The 18,812-nt window shown below is 46.9% G+C and overlaps 1 protein-coding gene across 1 annotated transcript in view; it reads left to right on the top strand.

The window, feature by feature from the left end:
• VANGL1 (VANGL planar cell polarity protein 1) overlaps positions 1–18,812 on the top strand; it is a 32,217-nt gene that overhangs the window by 2,552 nt on the left and 10,853 nt on the right. Inside the window, exon 3 of the mRNA XM_075722249.1 lies at positions 3,402–4,009. Within this exon, the coding sequence (XP_075578364.1) occupies positions 3,402–4,009 (608 nt within the window). The remainder of the gene's footprint in view (positions 1–3,401; positions 4,010–18,812) is intronic.

Raw genomic sequence — 18,812 nt, 5'->3', positions numbered from 1 at the left:
ATCCAGTGCTTTCTCTGCTCTAGCATTTGATATGAAGGTGCATATTCATTTTCAAAGAATGGCTGACACTGCAAGACATAGAATGCAGGATGTTTCAGTGCCTTCTGGGTTGGATTTGGGGTGTGTTAATCCTTGGCTGTGGGGCTTCACCTCTGCCCTTTCAAAAAAAAAAAAAACCCAAAACCCAGAAAAAAAAAAAAAAACCCACCAATGCCCAGTTTCCACCCAAATTGTGTATGGTAGTACTTTTAACAGTATTCATGTAGCTGCAGGTGGGCTCACTTCATGTAAGTTTGCAGGCGACACCAAACTGGGTGGGAGTGTCAATCTGCTGGAGGGTAGGATGGCCCTGCAGAGGGACCTGGACAGGCTGGATCGATGGGCCGCGGCCAACTGTATGAGGTTTAACAAGGTCAAGTGCCGGGTCCTGCACTTCGGGCACAACAACCCCATGCAATGCTACAGGCTTGGGGAAGAGTGGCTGGAAAGCTGCCTGGCCGAAAAGGACCTGGGGGTGCTAGTTGACAGCTGGCTGAACATGAGCCAGCAGTGTGCCCAGGTAGCCAAGAAGGCCAACAGCATCCTGGCTTGTATCAGGAATAGTGTGGCCAGCAGGAGCAGGGAGGTGATTGTTCCCCTGTACTCGGCGCTGGTGAGGCCACACCTGGAATACTGTGTCCAGTTTTGGGCCCCTCAGTACAAGAAGGACACTGAGGTGCTGGAGCGTGTTCAGAGAAGGGCAACGAAGCTGGTGAAGGGTCTGGAGCACAGGCCTTCTGAGGAGCGGCTGAGGGAACTGGGATTGTTTAGCCTGGAGAAGAGGAGGCTGAGGGGAGACCTTATTGCTCTCTACAACTCCCTGAAAGGAGGTTGTGGTGAGGTGGGTGTTGGTCTCTTCTCCCATGTAGTTAGCAACAGGACGAGAGGAAATGGGCTCAAGCTGTGCCAGGGGAGGTTTAGGTTGGAAATTAGGAAAAATTTCTTTCCAGAAAGGGTGGTCAAGAATTGGAACAGGCTGCCCAGAGAGGTGGTGGAGTCCCCATCCCTGGAAGTGTTCAAAAAACAGGTAGATGTGGCACTTCGGGACATGGTTTAGTCTAGTCCACCCTTGATTGGCTTAGAGTAGACTTGGTAGTGTAGGTGAATGGTTGGACTGGATGATCTTAAAGGTCTTTTCCAACCTAAACGATTCTATGATTCTATGATTCTACTGCTGTTTCGTATTTTGTAATTAGATGCTTGTTTTCATGAGTCCCAGATACTACTTCGAATAAATCTAAAGGTTCTGGTGAATTCTTAAACCCTTGTTTTCATGCAGACCTCCTCAATGTGAATTAAAGTCAAAGCAAAATAAGTTGATGTATGAGCAAGACTTTTCTTCTAGGGAGCAGGGTGCCCTGGGTTGGGTCTAACAACTTCGTACCACTGGAGGTTTAGACTCATATTTCCATATAACTGCGTGATTTTTTGCTTGTGCCACTTGAAGTGGGAAGAGCTGTTATAAGGGGTAGACTGGGACTAGGGTTGCCTGTGTCTTCTGGGCTGTAGCCTTAAGTTGCTGTGGTGTTTCTGTCCCTTCTTTCATCTGCACGGTTTCTCAGTCCATCAAATGGAGGAAGCTGTGCAGAGCTGTTTCATGCATAAACATAAAATAGTTGAAATGCTTAGATTGCTTTACTGGAGACATTGGCAAAGAGGAAAATGTGATAGGATTATGCTGCCTTTCAGGACATACTACCGTGCAGATATCTCTTCTGGGGCCTCTGTTTTGTTGAGAAGTGACTCAAAAACCCCTCATATTAATTCAAGATGCTGACTGTTTGTGGTTGGTCTGTCTCAAAACCCTACTGCTCTAGGCATGGGAGGTATTCATGTCTTGGAGTGCATTAGAAGTTAAATCCCTGGAGTTGTTCAAAGCAGTTGTGCTGCCTCTGTCTACTCCTTTCCCAAAGACTCTTGAAGACTCTTTCCTCTGACTCTTCATTACTTCTTCTTACTTTCATTAAAAAATAATCCAGCCAACAAGCCAGGAAACAGGAAATTACTACTCTACCCTTAATTGGTTTAGTGGTGGACTTGGTAATGTCAGGTTAATGGTTGGACTCTATGATCTTAAAGGTCTTTTCCAACCTAAGCAATTCTATGATTCTGTGACTCTTTAAAAGAAGTGACTAAAGGTTTAGAATGGTGCCTGTTTCTTTAAAACAAAATGCTTTGATCAGCATGTGTAGCTGCAGAAGTCTGGGGGAAGGTGTAAATCCTATTAGTGACACAGGCTGCAGGAAGATAGGACAGTAGGAGGAAGAGCAAAATGTGCTTCTGAATGAGCGTTGCAGCTACAAAGGTGTCAGGTGCCAAGCAACAAAGCACATCCATTGCCACTGTTTGGTGTGTATTTGTCAGAAGCATCAGGAGTCTTCATGTGCATGAGTCACTCCAGCAGCAGCTGTGAGTCAAATCCATACATGTCAGTGTAACTCTTTGGCCTTGCCAGCACTAGGAAGGAGCAATTGGAGGCATCGTGGGATGGGAGAATTAGCTTGCAGGAGTCCTCTGATATTAGCTAGGGAAGAAATGAGACTTTCAGAAAACGTAATGTAATCTGAAGCTTGACTATGTAGCGACTGTATTTCAGGTGAGCTTCTCTGCGGCTAAGTAGCTTCTGACAATGTCCTGGACTCTAATACCAGAGCTACTTGGTAGTCTAGGCTCCTCTAAATTTAAAGCCTCACACCTGAAAATATTCTCTTTGACCACCTGTGATTTGTTGGTTTAACTAAACTTTTATTAGAATATGTCAGCTCTTGGGGCCAGTGCTACTGTAGAGGAGAATAAAAGAAAACAAAGTAGAGGAACTTGCTGGAAGTGTGGTTGCTTCTGTTACGGATGGAAGAATAATGTGTGAACGTGTTTTTGATTGTGTAACAACTGGCTTGAAACACTGAAATGAAAGTTTCCCTTCCAGGTGCTTCTGTGGTGCAAGTGCACCACAGAATTTGTGGGCTGCAAGAGTGCTGGTCCTTGCCCTGCACATGGGAACTGATGGTTACTGCAGTTTCCAGGAGCTATGTGATATTACTCGTTAAGTGTGCTGGAAGAGGAACCTCTGGGGTACAGTGAGTGGCATAGCAAGTTTAGCTACCTGCTGTAGGGTTACAGGTTTTTAACACCTAATGTTTATAGTCAGTGGTTTGGACAAGTTGGTGTTGTTTCCAAACCTTTGTTAATTTTCAGGGTTGATTATTCAATATATTGAAGATGTTGCTTTTGCTGTATTTTTTTTTTTTTTTTGGTACTTAAGTCTGTTGTAGCAATCTTTCTCCAGGCAAGGAAAAGAGAAGACCTGGAAGGAATAACCTGATTGTTTCAGTATTATTTTTGTTTATCTCTTCATCCCTCAGGATGACAACTGGGGTGAGACCACGACAGCAATCACAGGCACCTCTGAGCACAGCATTTCCCAGGAGGACATTGCCCGGATCAGTAAGGATCTGGAGGACAGCGTTGGGCTGGACTGCAAACGTTACCTGGGCTTAACAGTGGCAGCTGTTCTTGGACTCCTTGTCTTCCTTACCCCCATCGCCTTCATTCTGTTACCCCAGATCCTGTGGCGGGATGATCTGGAGCCATGTGGTACTGTCTGCGAGGGACTGTTCATCTCTGTGGCGTTTAAACTCCTCATTCTTCTTATTGGAACCTGGGCTCTGTTTTTCCGCCAGCCTAAGGCAGATATACCAAGGGTGTTTGTGTTTCGGGCCCTTCTGTTGGTCCTCATATTCCTGTTTGTGTTTTCCTACTGGCTCTTTTACGGCGTTCGCATCTTGGACTCGAAGGACACCAACTACCAAGGAATAGTGCAGTATGCAGTGTCTCTGGTGGATGCTCTGCTCTTTATTCACTACCTGGCCATTGTGCTACTGGAGCTGCGGCAGCTGCAGCCCATGTTCGCTGTCAAGGTAGTTCGGTCAACAGATGGAGAGTCGCGATACTACAGCTTGGGGCACTTGAGGTAGGTACGAGCCTTTGAAGTCCAGCGCTGTAAACGTGGCTGTGCTGTAGCATGAAGCATCAACTGCTTTTGTACATGTGATATTGGTGGTTTCTGAATCTTACCCCAGAGGAGTCCTAGAGTCTCTCCAAAGTTACCAAACTGAACCTCTCTTCCCCTCTGCAGGTGTGGGAGAGGTTGTCCCTGCTTCAGAGGAGTCCTGTGCATTTCTGTAAATGAAAAGAGCTGATGGCACAACTTTAGGCTGGTCATTGGGCTAAGCCCAATGAGATACTTGGTTAAGATCCTTCTCTGGGCTTCTTGTCCCTGTCCCCTTACTGGAGGAAAGGGGAGAGGCCTCCTTGTGTAGCTGGGGCTGGCTTGCGCTCTTTGGCTGTATGGGCCAGGTGCGGCTTTGAGAGCAGCCCTTCAGGCCGTGCAGAGAGTCGCTCCTCGGAGCCTCCTGACAGCAGGCCAGTCCATGTGGCAGGGGCTGAAGGAAGAAGTCAGTGGCCCTGTGTGAGAAAGCATTCAGCAACCTAATGTGCTGTTGAAAACGCCCGTTTATCCTCATTGTCCTGTGTAGCCAAGAGTCATGCGAGGAACCTGAGTAAACATCCCTGTCGTTCTGATCCTGTGTGCGTCTTTTGTGGCCGGTTGAAATGCTTGTGTTCAGGTGTTTGTGCTCTGAAGCCTGTTCCTGTGACAGGCTGGGGCTACCTTGAAGGGCTTAGCCAGATAGCTACACCATGGGATCTGAAGGCTGATTCCAGGGACTGGGGACTCTTTCCTTGTTTCTAAGATCAGCAGTTTTCCACAGTTTTGTGTTGGCTTGAGGGAAATAGCATTTAGTCCTGTCGAAGCAGTTGCCTTGATGCAGCCAAAAGCACCCAGCAGTTCAGGCATTTAGGAATAATATTTTTAATGAGTACTGGGGTACATGTAGGTGCTTTTTTTTTTTTTTTTTTTTTTGGCAGTGCTACGCTGCTCCTGGTTTGGTTTTGTAGCAAGATGCTCTTTTTGTCATAGGTATGGATAGATTTGCTGGGTCAGATGTATCTCGGAGTGTTTGGGAGCTGTGCAATATCTGTAGGTATGACGCATGCATGCCTGCTTCCACCTTCCTGCTGGGGTTAATGCTTCCCTCAGCAAAGGCACAAGAAAGGACAGGTATCTCAATCTCCTTGGTTCCTGTGTCCTGTGAGGCTCTCTAGAAATCTCTTGGTTCCTGTGCCCTGTGAGGCTAGCAGCTGAGCTCTGAAGATGATTCCCCAGACTGTATGTGCACTGAAACATCTGTTCTGCTTATCCTGACCAGACCCCTGTGGCATGCCTATATATTGCAGATGGAGAGATCGGTGTCTGCTGGTTTAAGTGGATGCAGGAACATTCTCCTGCAGCCGTTAGATTAGCAATGGAATTGCTTTGAAGCAGATTTAGTGGTTGCAGCTCAAGCCTGGGAGCTGACTCCTGGATGTTGTTTCTGGCTTAATGGAAGAATTCAAGGCCTTTTGAGTGAACTAGGTCTGGACTCTGCTGTATTTTCCTTCTCTATAAAATGTGAAGGAGAGCCCCTCTTCTGTAATGGAAGTGCTCCCATTGACTTAATGAAAGGTCACCTTCAGGGTTTAAAAAAAATGAACTAATCTCTGTTGGTTTTCTTGTGAAACCAATTTTTTTTTTTTTAAAAAAAAACTTAAAAATTCTTCTGTGGTAAGTGATACATGCCGCGTAGCCTTTAAGAGTACAGAGATGGAGAGATGACTACCAAAGAGTTCCCCTGTGCCACAGCTTTGTGCCTTGAGGTGTGCCAGGGCAGTTCTCTCATAAGTGAATTCTGCACAGGAAGTTCAGTACATGTATGTATAAACCTATATATACACACAGAGTGTGCAGGTTTGGTTTGAGAGAGTTTGCTGGTTGCTTGGTGGCAGATTGTGGGTTTGTGTTCAGAGGAATTAAGATCCTACGCCTGCCAAAGTCTGCATGCCTGGCTTTAACCATGGAAGTAATCTTGCCATTGGAGGCAAAGAATTTGCTTGAGAGTCAAGGCCTAAATATTTAATAGCACATGTGTTAGAAACAGCATTCTCTCCAATTCTCCCTTTGCAGCAAGGTTTTGAAATGCCTTGGGTGATGCGAGGGCAGCAAAGAGTTTTACAAACCTAGGGTGAAATCTGAGATGTATGAAAAATTAATAACTTCTCATGTGTTGGCAATCTGATTGCAAGTTTGTTTGACACATTGAATCCAAACCATGCAGTATGTAGATGCTTCACTGTCTTGTCTTACAGGAGAGTCTTGTCAAGCGTGTCTAATAATGGTAAACTAGTGTTGCTTTTTCCTTAGTTTCTGACAGATGAGTATAATGTGTACTGACACGTGTTTTAAAGCCCGTGTGTCTTTCCACCTTTTCTAATGTAAAGGTAGAACTGTGGAGATTTGATCTGTGGCCAAGTGTCTCCCAACTAAGGGAGAGTTCATTCTCTCTCGCTATAAGCAACAGGGAGAGTTACTTGAGTGTAAATGCTAAGAGCTGCTGATCTTGATACAGAGTGTGGCCCTGGTGTGGTAAAGGCGGTAAGAGTTGAATGCAGCTGGTATCTCCTTCAACTTCTAAAGGCTTAGGATTGCGAGATGTTTATGCAAAACCTGAGAAATTTGGGAACTTTTGCACACCTTTGCAGCATAAGTTTGCAAAGTTTCCGTAAAGGTCTTGACATGCTTTTAGGTGAAATGTCAGTCAGAGTCACAAGGCCCTGCCTTCTGCCTCTGGCTGGCTCTCTGGCTGAGGCACAGCGCTGGAATGGGAGGTCTGCTGATGGGAAAACGTGGAGATAATGCGAGGACACTTTGGATTATTCAGAAAGACTAGAGAAGCAGCTTGTGGGTGTGCTGGCAAGGTGGTTGTAGCTATGATGGAGTATGCATATACTACTTGTTGCTGCCTCTGGGCTCTCTAATTTGCCACCATGCATGCTTGCCTCACCCCAGCACTTTTAAAGGGGTCTTAGATAGGTTGTGGGCTGCCACTTGGAAGGAGGAAGCATGCTTTAACAGCTATAGCAATCTGACTGCCTCCTGAAATCAAAACCTTGCTGCCTCAGTCCAGCCTTTTGTCCTCTTCATGCTCCCAAATATCTTAAAAGTTTTGCTCCCTGGCTGTTCATGGAGTTTGTCTTCCTCAACAGTCCATTGTGCTCCAGAGAAGCTGGTGGCAAGAAGGCTCTTGAGACATCTTATCTTGTTCACTGTTGCTTCTTGGAGTAACCCTGCATTTTCCACAGGGAAGTTGTTGATATCAACCTTTTAATCCAAGGTGGAGGCTTTCAAATTCTAGGTCTTTTCTGATGTGGCAGAGGGAGCTGCTATGTAAGTATGAGGAAAACAGACTTTCGGGGGGAGAAGGGAAGAAAGCAATCGCTCGGCTACCCTTCTGGAAAACCATGTTTTTGCCAGGCACGGTACAGACAGGATTTTCCACCCTCCCTGACTCCAAATGTAGCAAAGAAGCTGAAAGTGCCGAGTTAGGTATTCCACTCCACCCCTGAGGGCCCTAGATCCAGGAGGGTAAGCATATTTGGGAGTAGTTCCCCAAATTCATATTATAATCAACCTATTAATAGGCTGGCTTGGTCCCACCCCCAACACTTTGGCTGTAACTTTTCTTCTGGGAGACTTGACTGCCAAAGCAAGCGTTCCCTTTGGCAACGATTCAGGAGCTTGGGGGGGAGGTAAAAATTAAATTGGAGTCCCAATGAATATAGTGCCAAGTCTCAGCTCACTGACTGCTCTGCTGCTCCTGGCAGTAAGGGTTGCTGTGCAGGGGGAATGCTTTATGGTGGTACGTATGGGTAAAGAACAGGGAATAGAGTAGATGCAAGAAAGGTCAAGCCTGGGAAAATGCAAGAGAGGTTGGGTGGGGATGGTGGCGAGAGTTTTGAAAGCAACAACAAAGGGAAACAAAGGTGGGGGAGAGCAACAGTAGATAACTTTTCTGTTGAAAGGCTGATAGTTTTGTGAGCTGAGGCTTGGATTTGCATCTGAGGCTTCGGTTTGTCCCTACAGATAGGGACACTGATGGCACCTGTCATCCACAGTTCAGTTCCTTCTGGGTGACTCGGAAACTATGTAGGAAGGATGTTCCTTCTGGATGGCTCGGAAACTATGTAGGAAGGATGTTGCTGGAAAATACCCTCCTTTTCTGTAGTTAGGGTGTTAAACATATTCCCTTCCTCTCCAGTGACTACTTTTTCCCCACCCTAGAGCTTTGCTAGTCTAGACAGCTCAAGAAAATGAATGGCTTCAAACATGTGGTAATTACTGATCTTACACACAGACTGAATGCTGGGCTCCAGTATAGTCTTGGTTTTCTGAGGTTAGGAATGTCTGGGAGTGGGTCTTTCTCCTCCCTTTTGCTCATCCTTGCAATAGGGATATGAGGAGCAGCGCCATGATAGTTCATCATGTGTCAGGCTGTATGAAGTACTGAGAGCTTCAGTCTGCTTTTCTGTCCTTCCTGGCGTGGGCTTGCCTTTATGAACCAGCTGGCTGGGAAGCCAGTGGGGAGGCCTCTGTACGCCTTTGGAATCAGGGTACAGCTTTTGCAGACAGCTGTGAGCTGGCTGATGTTCTTTGTCCATCTGATCAAGAGAAGCTTAGTACTCGGAAATAGCAGCTCTGTATGGAAAAAGTCTGTTAGAGCATTGCCTGTACCCATGTTACCCATCTGCATTTGGATGGGTGTTTGCTGAACTGTGGTTTAAAAACCCAGGAAGGGAGAAGCTGCGTCCTCAAAACAGCTACCTGTCTCTGAAGAGCCTGTACCTTCCCTGCAGGAACTATCAGTATCTTACTGAGAAATCTCGTGGCTTGCACATGCTCACAAAACAAAGTAGATGCATACATGTTTTGCGGAGGGGGAAAACATTCAGTCTGTCTCCCAGCTGAACTGGAGGCAGCAGAGTAGCTGTTTCTTAGGTGGTCCGTGAGCCCTTACCTTTAATACAAACCAGAGCTGAAACAGCATTGTGTGGTGGAAGCCGATGCCACTTTTGACCCAGCTGCTTTGGGTTGGCAGTCTCATATCTATTGAACCTGTTGCTTATAAAATTGATCTCTAGGCTGTCAGTATTTACTGATCTAATCTGATGAGCACTCTCTTGTCTGTGTCCCTTGGTGCCACTGCAGCTGTGTTCCCTAGTGAGGGAGTGCATAGAGGGCTAAGGAGTGGGAATAAGCTTTTTTTCATAGTCCAGCCTGCATTTGTAAGCCTCTCGCATCTGATCTTTCAACAACGAGGTGTTGCTCAAATATGCCTCCCCTTATCAAGGGTGAAATTTTTCTAATGAAGAACACCTGGTCAGCGTTTGAACTGTACAGAGCGCTCTTGCCTGGAGTTGTGTCAACACTTCTCTTTAGGTTATGCTGTCCTAAAATCTCCATAACCCCCCCGCCTCCCCCAAAAAGGAGAGCTTTCACAGCATATAGACACCTTTGTTTCTGTTTCTAGCATGGCGAAATATATCGGCTTAACCATGGGTTTAGGAAGCTGGATCTCTTGCCTGAGGCAAGAGCTGCTGAAATCTTGCTATTTTCTGGTGAAGGAACTTCATAATGTGTGTCTAATTGCATTGGTTGTTCCTAGTGTGACTGATCCCATACACTTGTGGGTTATTTCTGTTTCCAGTCAGGTGGTCAGAAGTGGGACTGTAGAACAAGCATTGGTGCACATTGGTGCAATGCTTGTACCTGCCCAGCTAAATCCTGCTGGAGGCACTCTGGGCTTGTGCGCTCTTCCTTCTGCCCTGTGTGCAGTTTGCTTGATCTGCGTTCCCAGGGACTAGAGGAATTACACTGACGCTCCTTTCTCCTTGGGGTTTCTTCAACCCTCACCATCTTCCACAGTGATAAACACTGTGATGAAAGAGGTTGAGCTGATGAGTTTTTATCTTGTTCTGTACCAAAACATCTTATTAAGTGTCCTGCTGCCTTGATTACAGGAGCTTCCTAGGACAGCATGTTCCACAGACTGGCAACTTTGCAGAGCAGCTCTGTCACCAGAGCCTGGAGCCTGTGTGATATTAGCCTCCTTCCTGAAAGCATTTTTCTGTCCTGAAATCTGTACAAGGCACTCTGATGAGCATTTGTGTGACTGTCGTCCCCCCCCCGCCCATCGCCAAACCTGATGAGCATCAGCATTAAATAGTCTCTCCTCCCAACAAGTTCTGGGGCAGCCAGCTAAATGGGTGTTAATGGCATCTGCAAGTGTGAAGCTTCTGAAGAAGCTAAGCTGTCTGCTCCAGAGCAGCTTCTTTAGCACTGAGAGGTGTCAGACTTGTGACCTCCAAGGCAATGCCCTTCCAGCAGCACTTCGCATAACTGGGTGTTTACAACCACCTTTTTGCAACTCATCATCTCTGCAGCCGGGCTGCCTCTCCATGTTCCCATTCCTGAGCTTGCAGAACTCTCTGTCCACAGTTGTGTGGCATGGGCAGTTGAGCATTAATGCCCTTCAAACGCCCCATGCCATGGAGTAGCCACGGAATAAGGAAGAAAGCTCTGACTTGGGGCTGAACTAATAATGACTTAATGGGAAAAGACTTCCAGCTACATTCTTAGTCACTCTTAGTCACAGGCCATACCTTTCCCCCTCCCGCCTGTGTCTGCTGCCTCGCTTCCAGGAGAATGGCGCTGCAGAGAGCGGTCCATCTGATTGCTCTTGCTGTGAGGGTACCTGTGGAATTGCAGAAGAGGTTTTTCCAGTAGCCTCTGAAAAGATGTGCGCTGTTGCCTGCTGAGCAGGGAGCAGTCTCCTTTGATGCTCTAGATGAGTTATGAGAACAGTGCCTTGTTCTGTTTTATGAGGGTCTGTCTGATGGAGCATGGGGTGTGTTGTCAGCAAAGACCAGATAGGACATCTTACTTGGGTCAGAGCAACACCTCATTAAGAGGATGTTTGTTTGTGACAGTCATGAACAGCAGGCTCCAGGAGTACCAGGTGCCTCTCATTAGAGGGGAGGGGAAAGTCTAGGATGGACTGTGAGTATCTGACTGCATGCACAGCTCATCTGGGAGTTTCTGATGTGGTAAAGCCTGTCTCCAAAGCTTGGGAGGGCTCTGCTTTTTGGAAAGGATCATGTGTTTCTAGCCTCTTGCCTTTCTGCATATGCTCTTCTTGATCTTTGATCACCCCCACCACCCCTTGTGCACACACCATCTCTCCTCACCTTTTCACCGGAAGGAGCATGGAGTTGAGTGTACTAGACCACAGCCCGGGTACCAGTCGTATTGTGCTCCTGCAAATGCACCAGGCAGCAATGGCAAGTGGTGCAGGGTGATTGTTATACCCTGGAGCGGTCTCACATTTTTTGAATACTTAATACTTTAAAAGTTTACAAGCCTACTTGTAAGTGAAAGGCCTGCTGTCAATTATTAATCCCCCTGGCTAGTATGGTATGACTTGCTCCCTGATGGGGAGCTGCTAGGCTTTGTCCCAGTGAAAGAGATGGTGTGGAGGAAATGCCATTGGTTTCATCTACAGGGATTTCCCTTCTTGTTGGTTTGTCTTTCAAAATCAATACTGCCCAGAAGTACACGAACAGCATGCACTCCAGCCTACCCTGTACTTAAGGGGTTTGTCATATAATTTCTTTTCCCCTGCTGCCGGTGCCCTCCAAATTGTCTGTGTGTACCACCCACGGAGACAGATGGTCTCCCTAAGCTGCTGAACAAATTTTGTGGCTGTGAAGATACTTTTATCTTCAAATGCTGGGGAAAAAAAAAAATCCACCCCCTCAACCTTTGACATGTGTTTCTTATGGTGAATGCTGAAATACAAATATTCTGCAAAGGAGTGAGCTGTGTGCCCTTTCAGGGAAAGCAGGAGGCTCACTTTTTGTTAGAAGTGCAAGAAATTGTGAATTTACAATTCTCATACAGCACAATGAAGTAATATGTCTAAGAAAACTAGAAGCTAATTCCTGACCCTACCCTGAAGGAATAAGGAAGAGTTAATAGGGAGCTTGGTGGTAGTAAAAGAATTTTTTCTTTTTTTTTTTTTTTTTCCACAAAACTGAGGGCAATATTTTGGCTTACAACTTGATTCCCCTTCCAGTACTCACTCCCCTTAAATGAACCTCTGTGCTTAAATTCGCCTTGTGCAGTTTAGGTCAAGCGGTGACCTCAGCTGACAGTTTGGGGAGAGCTATTCCCCAGCTGACAGCAAGACAGGCTCCCGGCACAGCAGTAAGGACCTTAGCTGCTGTTGGGGGTCTGACGACTCTGGCTTGTGCTCCCAAAGTGCTGGCGGACGGTCATCTGCATCCTTGTTGGGGCTGGATTTTTGATGCTCAGCTCAGAACCGTGGACCGTGTCCCTGCAGCCCCAGCATTGTCTGTAGGGTTGCTGGGTGCTGGCTTTAAAATGAGGAGGCTCTTGCTTGTGCAAAGCCGGCTGGGGGCGGGGGATGCCCTGTGGTGGAGGGATGCTGTGCAGGGAGGGCTGGGCTGTAGTTTGAGAGCTGATACTCCTCTGTGTGCAAGGGTCTGCTAGCGGGTAGCATCGATGCTAAATCCTAGAAGAAGTTGAAGCTGTTGTATTGACTCAAATGGCAAATTTCATTCAAAGTCTGACCACGTTAATCCTGTCCCCTGCTGGGGGTCAAGTAAGAGGTGGTCCTCTTTGAGAGAGTGCCCTATCAGGCTGCCGTTGGAACAAGAGCTGAATACTGCTGTTTCATGACAGCAGCATCTAAATATGAAGTCCTGTTTACAGCACTGAAGTTGTGCTGCCAGGAGAAGCTTTGAACACTTTTTCTGTTCTTTCCTTGGAATTAAAGTTGCATTTCTTAGCCTTCACTTAAAAACCCCCACCCCACCCTTAGTTACTGCATAACTATTAATGTAACTTGAAGAATTCCTTGTCTAAAGACTCTGGCCTTACTTGATACATGGACAGGCTTTAAATTATCTTTGAAAATGTATACTCTTACAAACTTCTTGCCATACCTGCCAGTCCCGCATATTTTTTTCTTTTGAGGTTCAGACTAATCAGAGGCATAGCATACATGTGTGTTGGGAAGAGGAAATACATCACTGTCGTGGATTATGCTACTCCCAGGGACTGGAAGTGGTAATTGAGGGTACCATGTACTGCCGGCTGCTGCAAGGTTCCCAGGTGCTTGAGCAGGGCACAAGCTCAAGTTGGAGGCTAATGGGCGCCCTGGAGCTCAGGGCTCGGGGGAGTCTGGTATTTCATCCCTTAACATGTCTGCACTAGGTGTGGTGCTTTCACTCTTGCATGCAGGGTAAGCTCTTGGTCTTGCTCCCAACTCCTGTGTTCAGAAGGTAAAGCACACCTTGGTGTCGTCATGTCCCCCCTGTCTTGTTTGAAGCTCTTTAAATCCTAAATATAACCTCAAGTGTGTAGAAACTTTTGGAAGAGGTTAAGCCTCCCTCATAAATACTCGGTACACCCCTCAATTACATAAATGTTTGACCACAGTTTTGCATCACTTCTTAAACTAGTGCTGCTGCAACAAAATATCCTGTCCACTCTCTGATTCCTCCCAAAGAAATCTTGTCTGGTTGCACAGGGATCTGAACGGTGGAACTGGTAATTTTTATCTCTGTGTGACCTGTGTAGCTTTATAGTTTGTGTGTGTATCTTTCTCCTTCCATGGGGATCACTGGCCTCAACAGTCTGCTCAGTTATGGAGATGTTAACTGTGAGATCGACTTCAGCAGTGTCCCTCACTCTCTCAAATTGGTCATGGGTCTTTGTCAAGCTGGGTGCCACAAGTGGAGCCTGCTTGGGCTGCTGGCAGCTGGGTGCAACACACACAGGTGCCCAGGGAAGCTGGTTTGCCCCTTCTCTTTTGGCACTTGCATCTGTCTGGTGTGCCTGTGTCTGCCATGCTGTGCAGGTTCGTGGGGACAGCTCAGCAGCACCTTCCTTCCATCATCTTTTCACTTAAGCGCTCCCCTTTGTGCTTTTCTCTCAGTGCCCTCCTTCCCAACCTGCCAGTTTGCTCAACAGATAAAGGAAGCCTTTCACAGCTTTGGTTTTGCTTCACTGTGAGTGGACAGTAGTTGTTGTTGCTTGGGTTTTGGTTTGGGGTTCTTTTTTCCCCCTCCTAAATAAGAAAGTTAGTATTCTCACTAGCTCCCTTGAGGATACCCCACCACTTTGCAAAACCATGGCGTGGAGGCAGACTGCTTCGTATGCTGGCAGTGTGGCTGGAAAACCCGTTTCTGAGCTCCAGCAAATGGATCCAGTAGCTGCTGCTCTCCAGATCCGATCCAACTACTACTGGCTCCTGAGGGTACTGAATTGAGCTTGTGGTGTGGATGTCTGGCCAGGCACTGGTTCACTTCACTGTGGGTGTCTGGGACGTGGCAGATACGTGGCTGGGCATGGGCAGCAACTTTGTTCTCATCTTTTTTTTTTTTTCCCTGCGTTGCAGCAGACCCGGGGGCAATGAGGTGCTGGTAGCAAGGGCTCATTCTCTGCTTGATGAGACGTTAGTGCCTTCGCCTGTTTGAGTGTGTTACATATGATCAAAGGGAAGTGGATGTCTCCAGTTTGAAAGCTGTTGGGGCATCTGCATGTGGTTATTGGTGTCTGAGGAACTGGTTGAAATCCAGCCCAAGCTGTTAGTGCCTGAAAGCTGCTGTTGTCCACTGGCTAATCCATGAGCTATACCATTTGGGTTTAGTGGTTCTGCTAGGTATCTGCATGGTGAGTAAGTGCTTGAAAACAACCCCCCCACACACACTGTTCGTCTTGGAGAGGCGGTCTTGGCGTTGGAGGATGCGAGTGGTTTGCTTTGGAGCCTGCTCTCCTGGCAGCTGGCTTCCTCAGCCTTCTGGGGGAGAACACCACGTGCTCAGGCTTTCACAAGCTGCTCTTTCAGATGCAGCGCCTGAAGCTGCTCTTGTTGTACGCTCATGTACCCGTCCCAATGGATGGGCTGAGGTAATTGGTGCAACGTACCTTTGCCGCATGCTAACAAACTCCCCTTTGCTATTCTGTGAGTGGGCTGGAAGGCGGCCTTTCTGGTTACCTAGGCTGACCCCTTGCAATAAGGCATCCTAGAATTGCATACAGTGAGCCTGGGAAGAAGCTTAGGCTCAGCAAGTGCTTAAGTCTTTCCTTCCTTGTGAAAAGAGTCTCCTGCCTCCTATAGGAAGCTCTTCTGGTGCTCTGGGACCTCCATTGTTTCTAAAACTTGCGTTAGGCTTTTGCAGCTTATTTCATTTTCTATCTGTTGAATGTGGTGTCAGGGGTAACAGGTGTCCCTTTGATCTTTGCCTCCCTTGGCACTGTACACTATGAAAGGAGATGTTCGCTGTGTTACTGAGGAAGTGTGGTGCTGTGACAGTATCTGACCTCAACGCAGTGACTGTCTTTTCCTGGTAAATTGTATTATTGGACCTTTCGGACCACTCTTGGAGTGAGAGGATTGTGCTCTCCTCCTCCTCACTAGTGTCTTGGGGTTTTGTCCTAGCTAATTATACTAGCTGCGAGTTTCAGCTGTTGGAAATAGAAGCAAGGGCAGTGTGGCTATTGGGAAAGCATTCATTGAAATTTGAAGTTCTACCAATAAAAGTGACTGGGAAAAACATTCAGCCTATGTGTTGCTACCCTGAAGACCAGTTAACTTTCTGAAGTATCAGGCTGGAAAGTTTCTCAGAAGGAGAATTGCAATGGGAGCATGCCTGTGGGTTTACTGGGGTTTTATAGCTGCTTGCTAAAACTTAGCACTCTGTACTTCTATAGCAGCGTCTTCTTAGTACTGGCCTGGGAATACTTTTATAGGGTTCCTCAGGGAGGCTTAAATAAGTAGCTTGTTTGGGTTGTATGACATAAAGGAGTGGGTTTTTTCCCCCCAAAGTTTGGTTGTACCCTCCTGTAAAATCCTCTATTTAAAAGCTCCCGTTTCCATACTCACAGTTTTGCTTCCAAACAAAAAGATTAAACCATAACAGTGATGTCAGTAGAAGACTTGCAGGGTCCCTTCCTTTTCTGTCCATACCGGAGGGTTTTGGCTAGGCTGCTATTGAGGAAAGTGAACAAAAATACCCAACCTGAAAATGAATCCTACTCTCCCCTTCTCATTCAGAAAATCAGTACATTGAAATCCCTTCTGCATCAGCAGCGAACTGCTGTATTGCTCAGCTGGTGTGTCGATTCTGTTTTTGTCTCATGAAACACGAGACTTGGCATGCGTGTTGGAGAGCACTGTGTCTCAGACCACGCAAGGCGGAAAAGGGAGTTCTGTGGCTAGAAACCAGGCTGGTGCTCTCCTTAAACTTAAAACATTCATGTGACAGTTGTTCAGATGTCCAGTGTTGTGGGGTTTGGACACACACTTAAATTCCTGGGTTTTTTTGTTTGTTTGTTTTTGGTTTTTTTTTTTTTAAAAAGGCTGAGAGGGGAGAGAACAGATGGGAACTGGTTGCTGCAAAACTGTGGGACAAACCCTGCATGTGTGTTTGGGCTCCATATAAATTGCACCATTAATGGATGGACGTTCACTTCCTCGGGGGCAGCAGCCGTGCTGCCATCACAGTGACAACCTGTTACTACCCTGAGGTTTCCTTCCTTTCCCCGATAAAGGCTTGACCTTGCAAATTCCCTTCCCTGTCTGACCGAATGCCAGAAGTCAGCTATCTAAAACAAACTCGCTGCATTCTGTCACCCGGTGCTGTTTCTGGGGAGGGCAAAGATTGCGCTTGCCTGCCTTAGCCACATAGAGACTTCTATTGTGGTTGTCTGACAAGAAAAGGTGGTTTCCCTGTTCCTAGGGCCTGTGGTCTTGTTCTCTTGACTCTACCAGACTGAAATGCTGTTGTAGTTACGACGATCAAAAGGCATTTTTCTGCTCTGCTTGTTTGGCTACAGCTGCAGGAGAAGTTCCTTGTCTTGGCATCTCTGCCGAGATCTGATTCTGGCTCTGTTTACTGGAGAGGACAAAACTGTAGCTAAGGCACTGGTGCTACTGCCAGCGCTGCAAAGCACTTCTGCATCACCTCAGGCCTCTTGGGAGCCTTGCTTCAAGGTGCTGCTTGGGAAGGACAGCGAGTACCAAAACCCTCGCACTCTGCCAGCTCGCAGGAGATGGCCCCTGGTGTGGCAGTGCTGGCCGGGGGGCATCTGTCTGGGCAGCCTGCACTGGCCTCACCCCTAGCTATAGTAGGCAGAGCAGGGTATCAAGTCTGTGTAGAGGACGGTGGAAACACCTTCTGTAACCGTTTTCAGCAGGGATGTTGGTGTGGCAAACATTTTCATTTCAATTGTCTTTTTGCGGTGTTATTTCCAAGGCTTTGGTCCTGGTGACTTTGCTTTGGAAGAGCAGTCAAGCGTGGTGAAGGACCAGGAACTCAAGCCCCAGCTCTGCACCTAGCAACAGAGTGTGTGAAGGAAATGTGTTTTCTGGGAGGGAGATGTGATTGTAGGGTGCTTCTGGGAAGGTGCAGAAGTTTTCCGAGCCTGTTGAGTGTGAGCTGACAGCACTGCTAGAGAGTAAGAAGTGCTGTGGATGAGTGGCTCAGCACTCCAGGGGACCTCAGCATCTCTTGCACTAGGTAAGCTTGATGCAGTTGTAGTCTGGAGACAGCCAGTAAGGCAAAGCCGGCTCTGCGTGGAAGGTTGCTTTCTGTAGTCCTTGCTCAGCTTCTCCTTGAGGTGCCAAAGCTTCGCAGCTCTCTGTGGCATGTATTTCATGTGCCCAGAGACCTTGGCTTGTTTTGATGCTGTGTCTGTTTTGGAGAACATAAAAAAATGTTTGGAGGAGAGGAGTCTGTGTTAGGAGCCATTTGATTAAATAACCCTATTCTTCCTCTGCCCTCAGCCCTCAATTAGCACAGCAGGGATCAGGCCTCTCTGGGTATCCCTGTGGATTTTAGGTATGTGGCTCACCCTAATCTCTGATGCTACAGGATTTGCATCCATAGCGAGGTAAGGAAGTGGGTGCTGTGGTAGCAAGCTGCTCTTTGTGGATGTGCATTTATATCTGTATCTGTTGCAAAAGTGTGAGGCACTCTTCTGCCTTCAAGGATTAGCAGTGCCTAGCTGATGGTTGGTATAGTACCATGACAGGCTAAGCTTCTAGCTTAGCAGAAAGCATGAAACCCCTAAAACCAGGTGAACTACGGCTGCTGCAGCCTGCTGGGTTTGATGCTAATGTGTCCAATGGCAGCTTTGAGCATAGGGGTGTGGCTTCAATCTTATTTTTTTTTCCCCTCCTTATCTTCTTTTTCACTAACCCTTTTCCACCACTTCAGAAAACTTAAAACCATTTTTCTAGAAACCAGCAGGGCTCAAAGCCACTATGTTGGTTATATAAACAGGCTTCTTTCCTTGTGCTTTGCTTCAGTATAGCACTGTCTTGTTTTTCTGGAAATCCTCTAAAAAAGCCAATTTCAGTGTTGGTGTAGCTATGTTACAGAAAGCAAATACAAAGCCAGAATGGGCTCTGAGCTATAGACTATGGCAAGACCTCAAATATCAAAATACCATGTAGCAGCAAGTATTCAGGCAGAACTGTTCCTGACTTACCTTTTGAGAGGAAAAAAAAAAAATTGGCAGTAGTTGCTGCCTTTGTGTCACATAGTCCCCTCCTCCACTTCCTTGGGTGCCCTGTAAAAGTTAATTCATTACTGTTTGTAAAGAACTGTGTTTCTCTGCTGCCAAATGCCACTGAGGTACCCTGTGCTTCTGTTGGATCTGCTTGTTTGTTTTTCTTGTTGGCAGTGTGCTGTGACATGGCCTTCTTCAGGGTAGTAGTAATAATAATTAAAAAAAAAAAACCAAAACAACC

This window comes from Pelecanus crispus, chromosome 1 (genome assembly GCF_030463565.1).
Source record: "Pelecanus crispus isolate bPelCri1 chromosome 1, bPelCri1.pri, whole genome shotgun sequence".
NCBI classification, from domain to species: Eukaryota; Metazoa; Chordata; class Aves; order Pelecaniformes; family Pelecanidae; genus Pelecanus; species Pelecanus crispus.
This window is presented reverse-complemented; position numbering and strand designations above follow the sequence as displayed.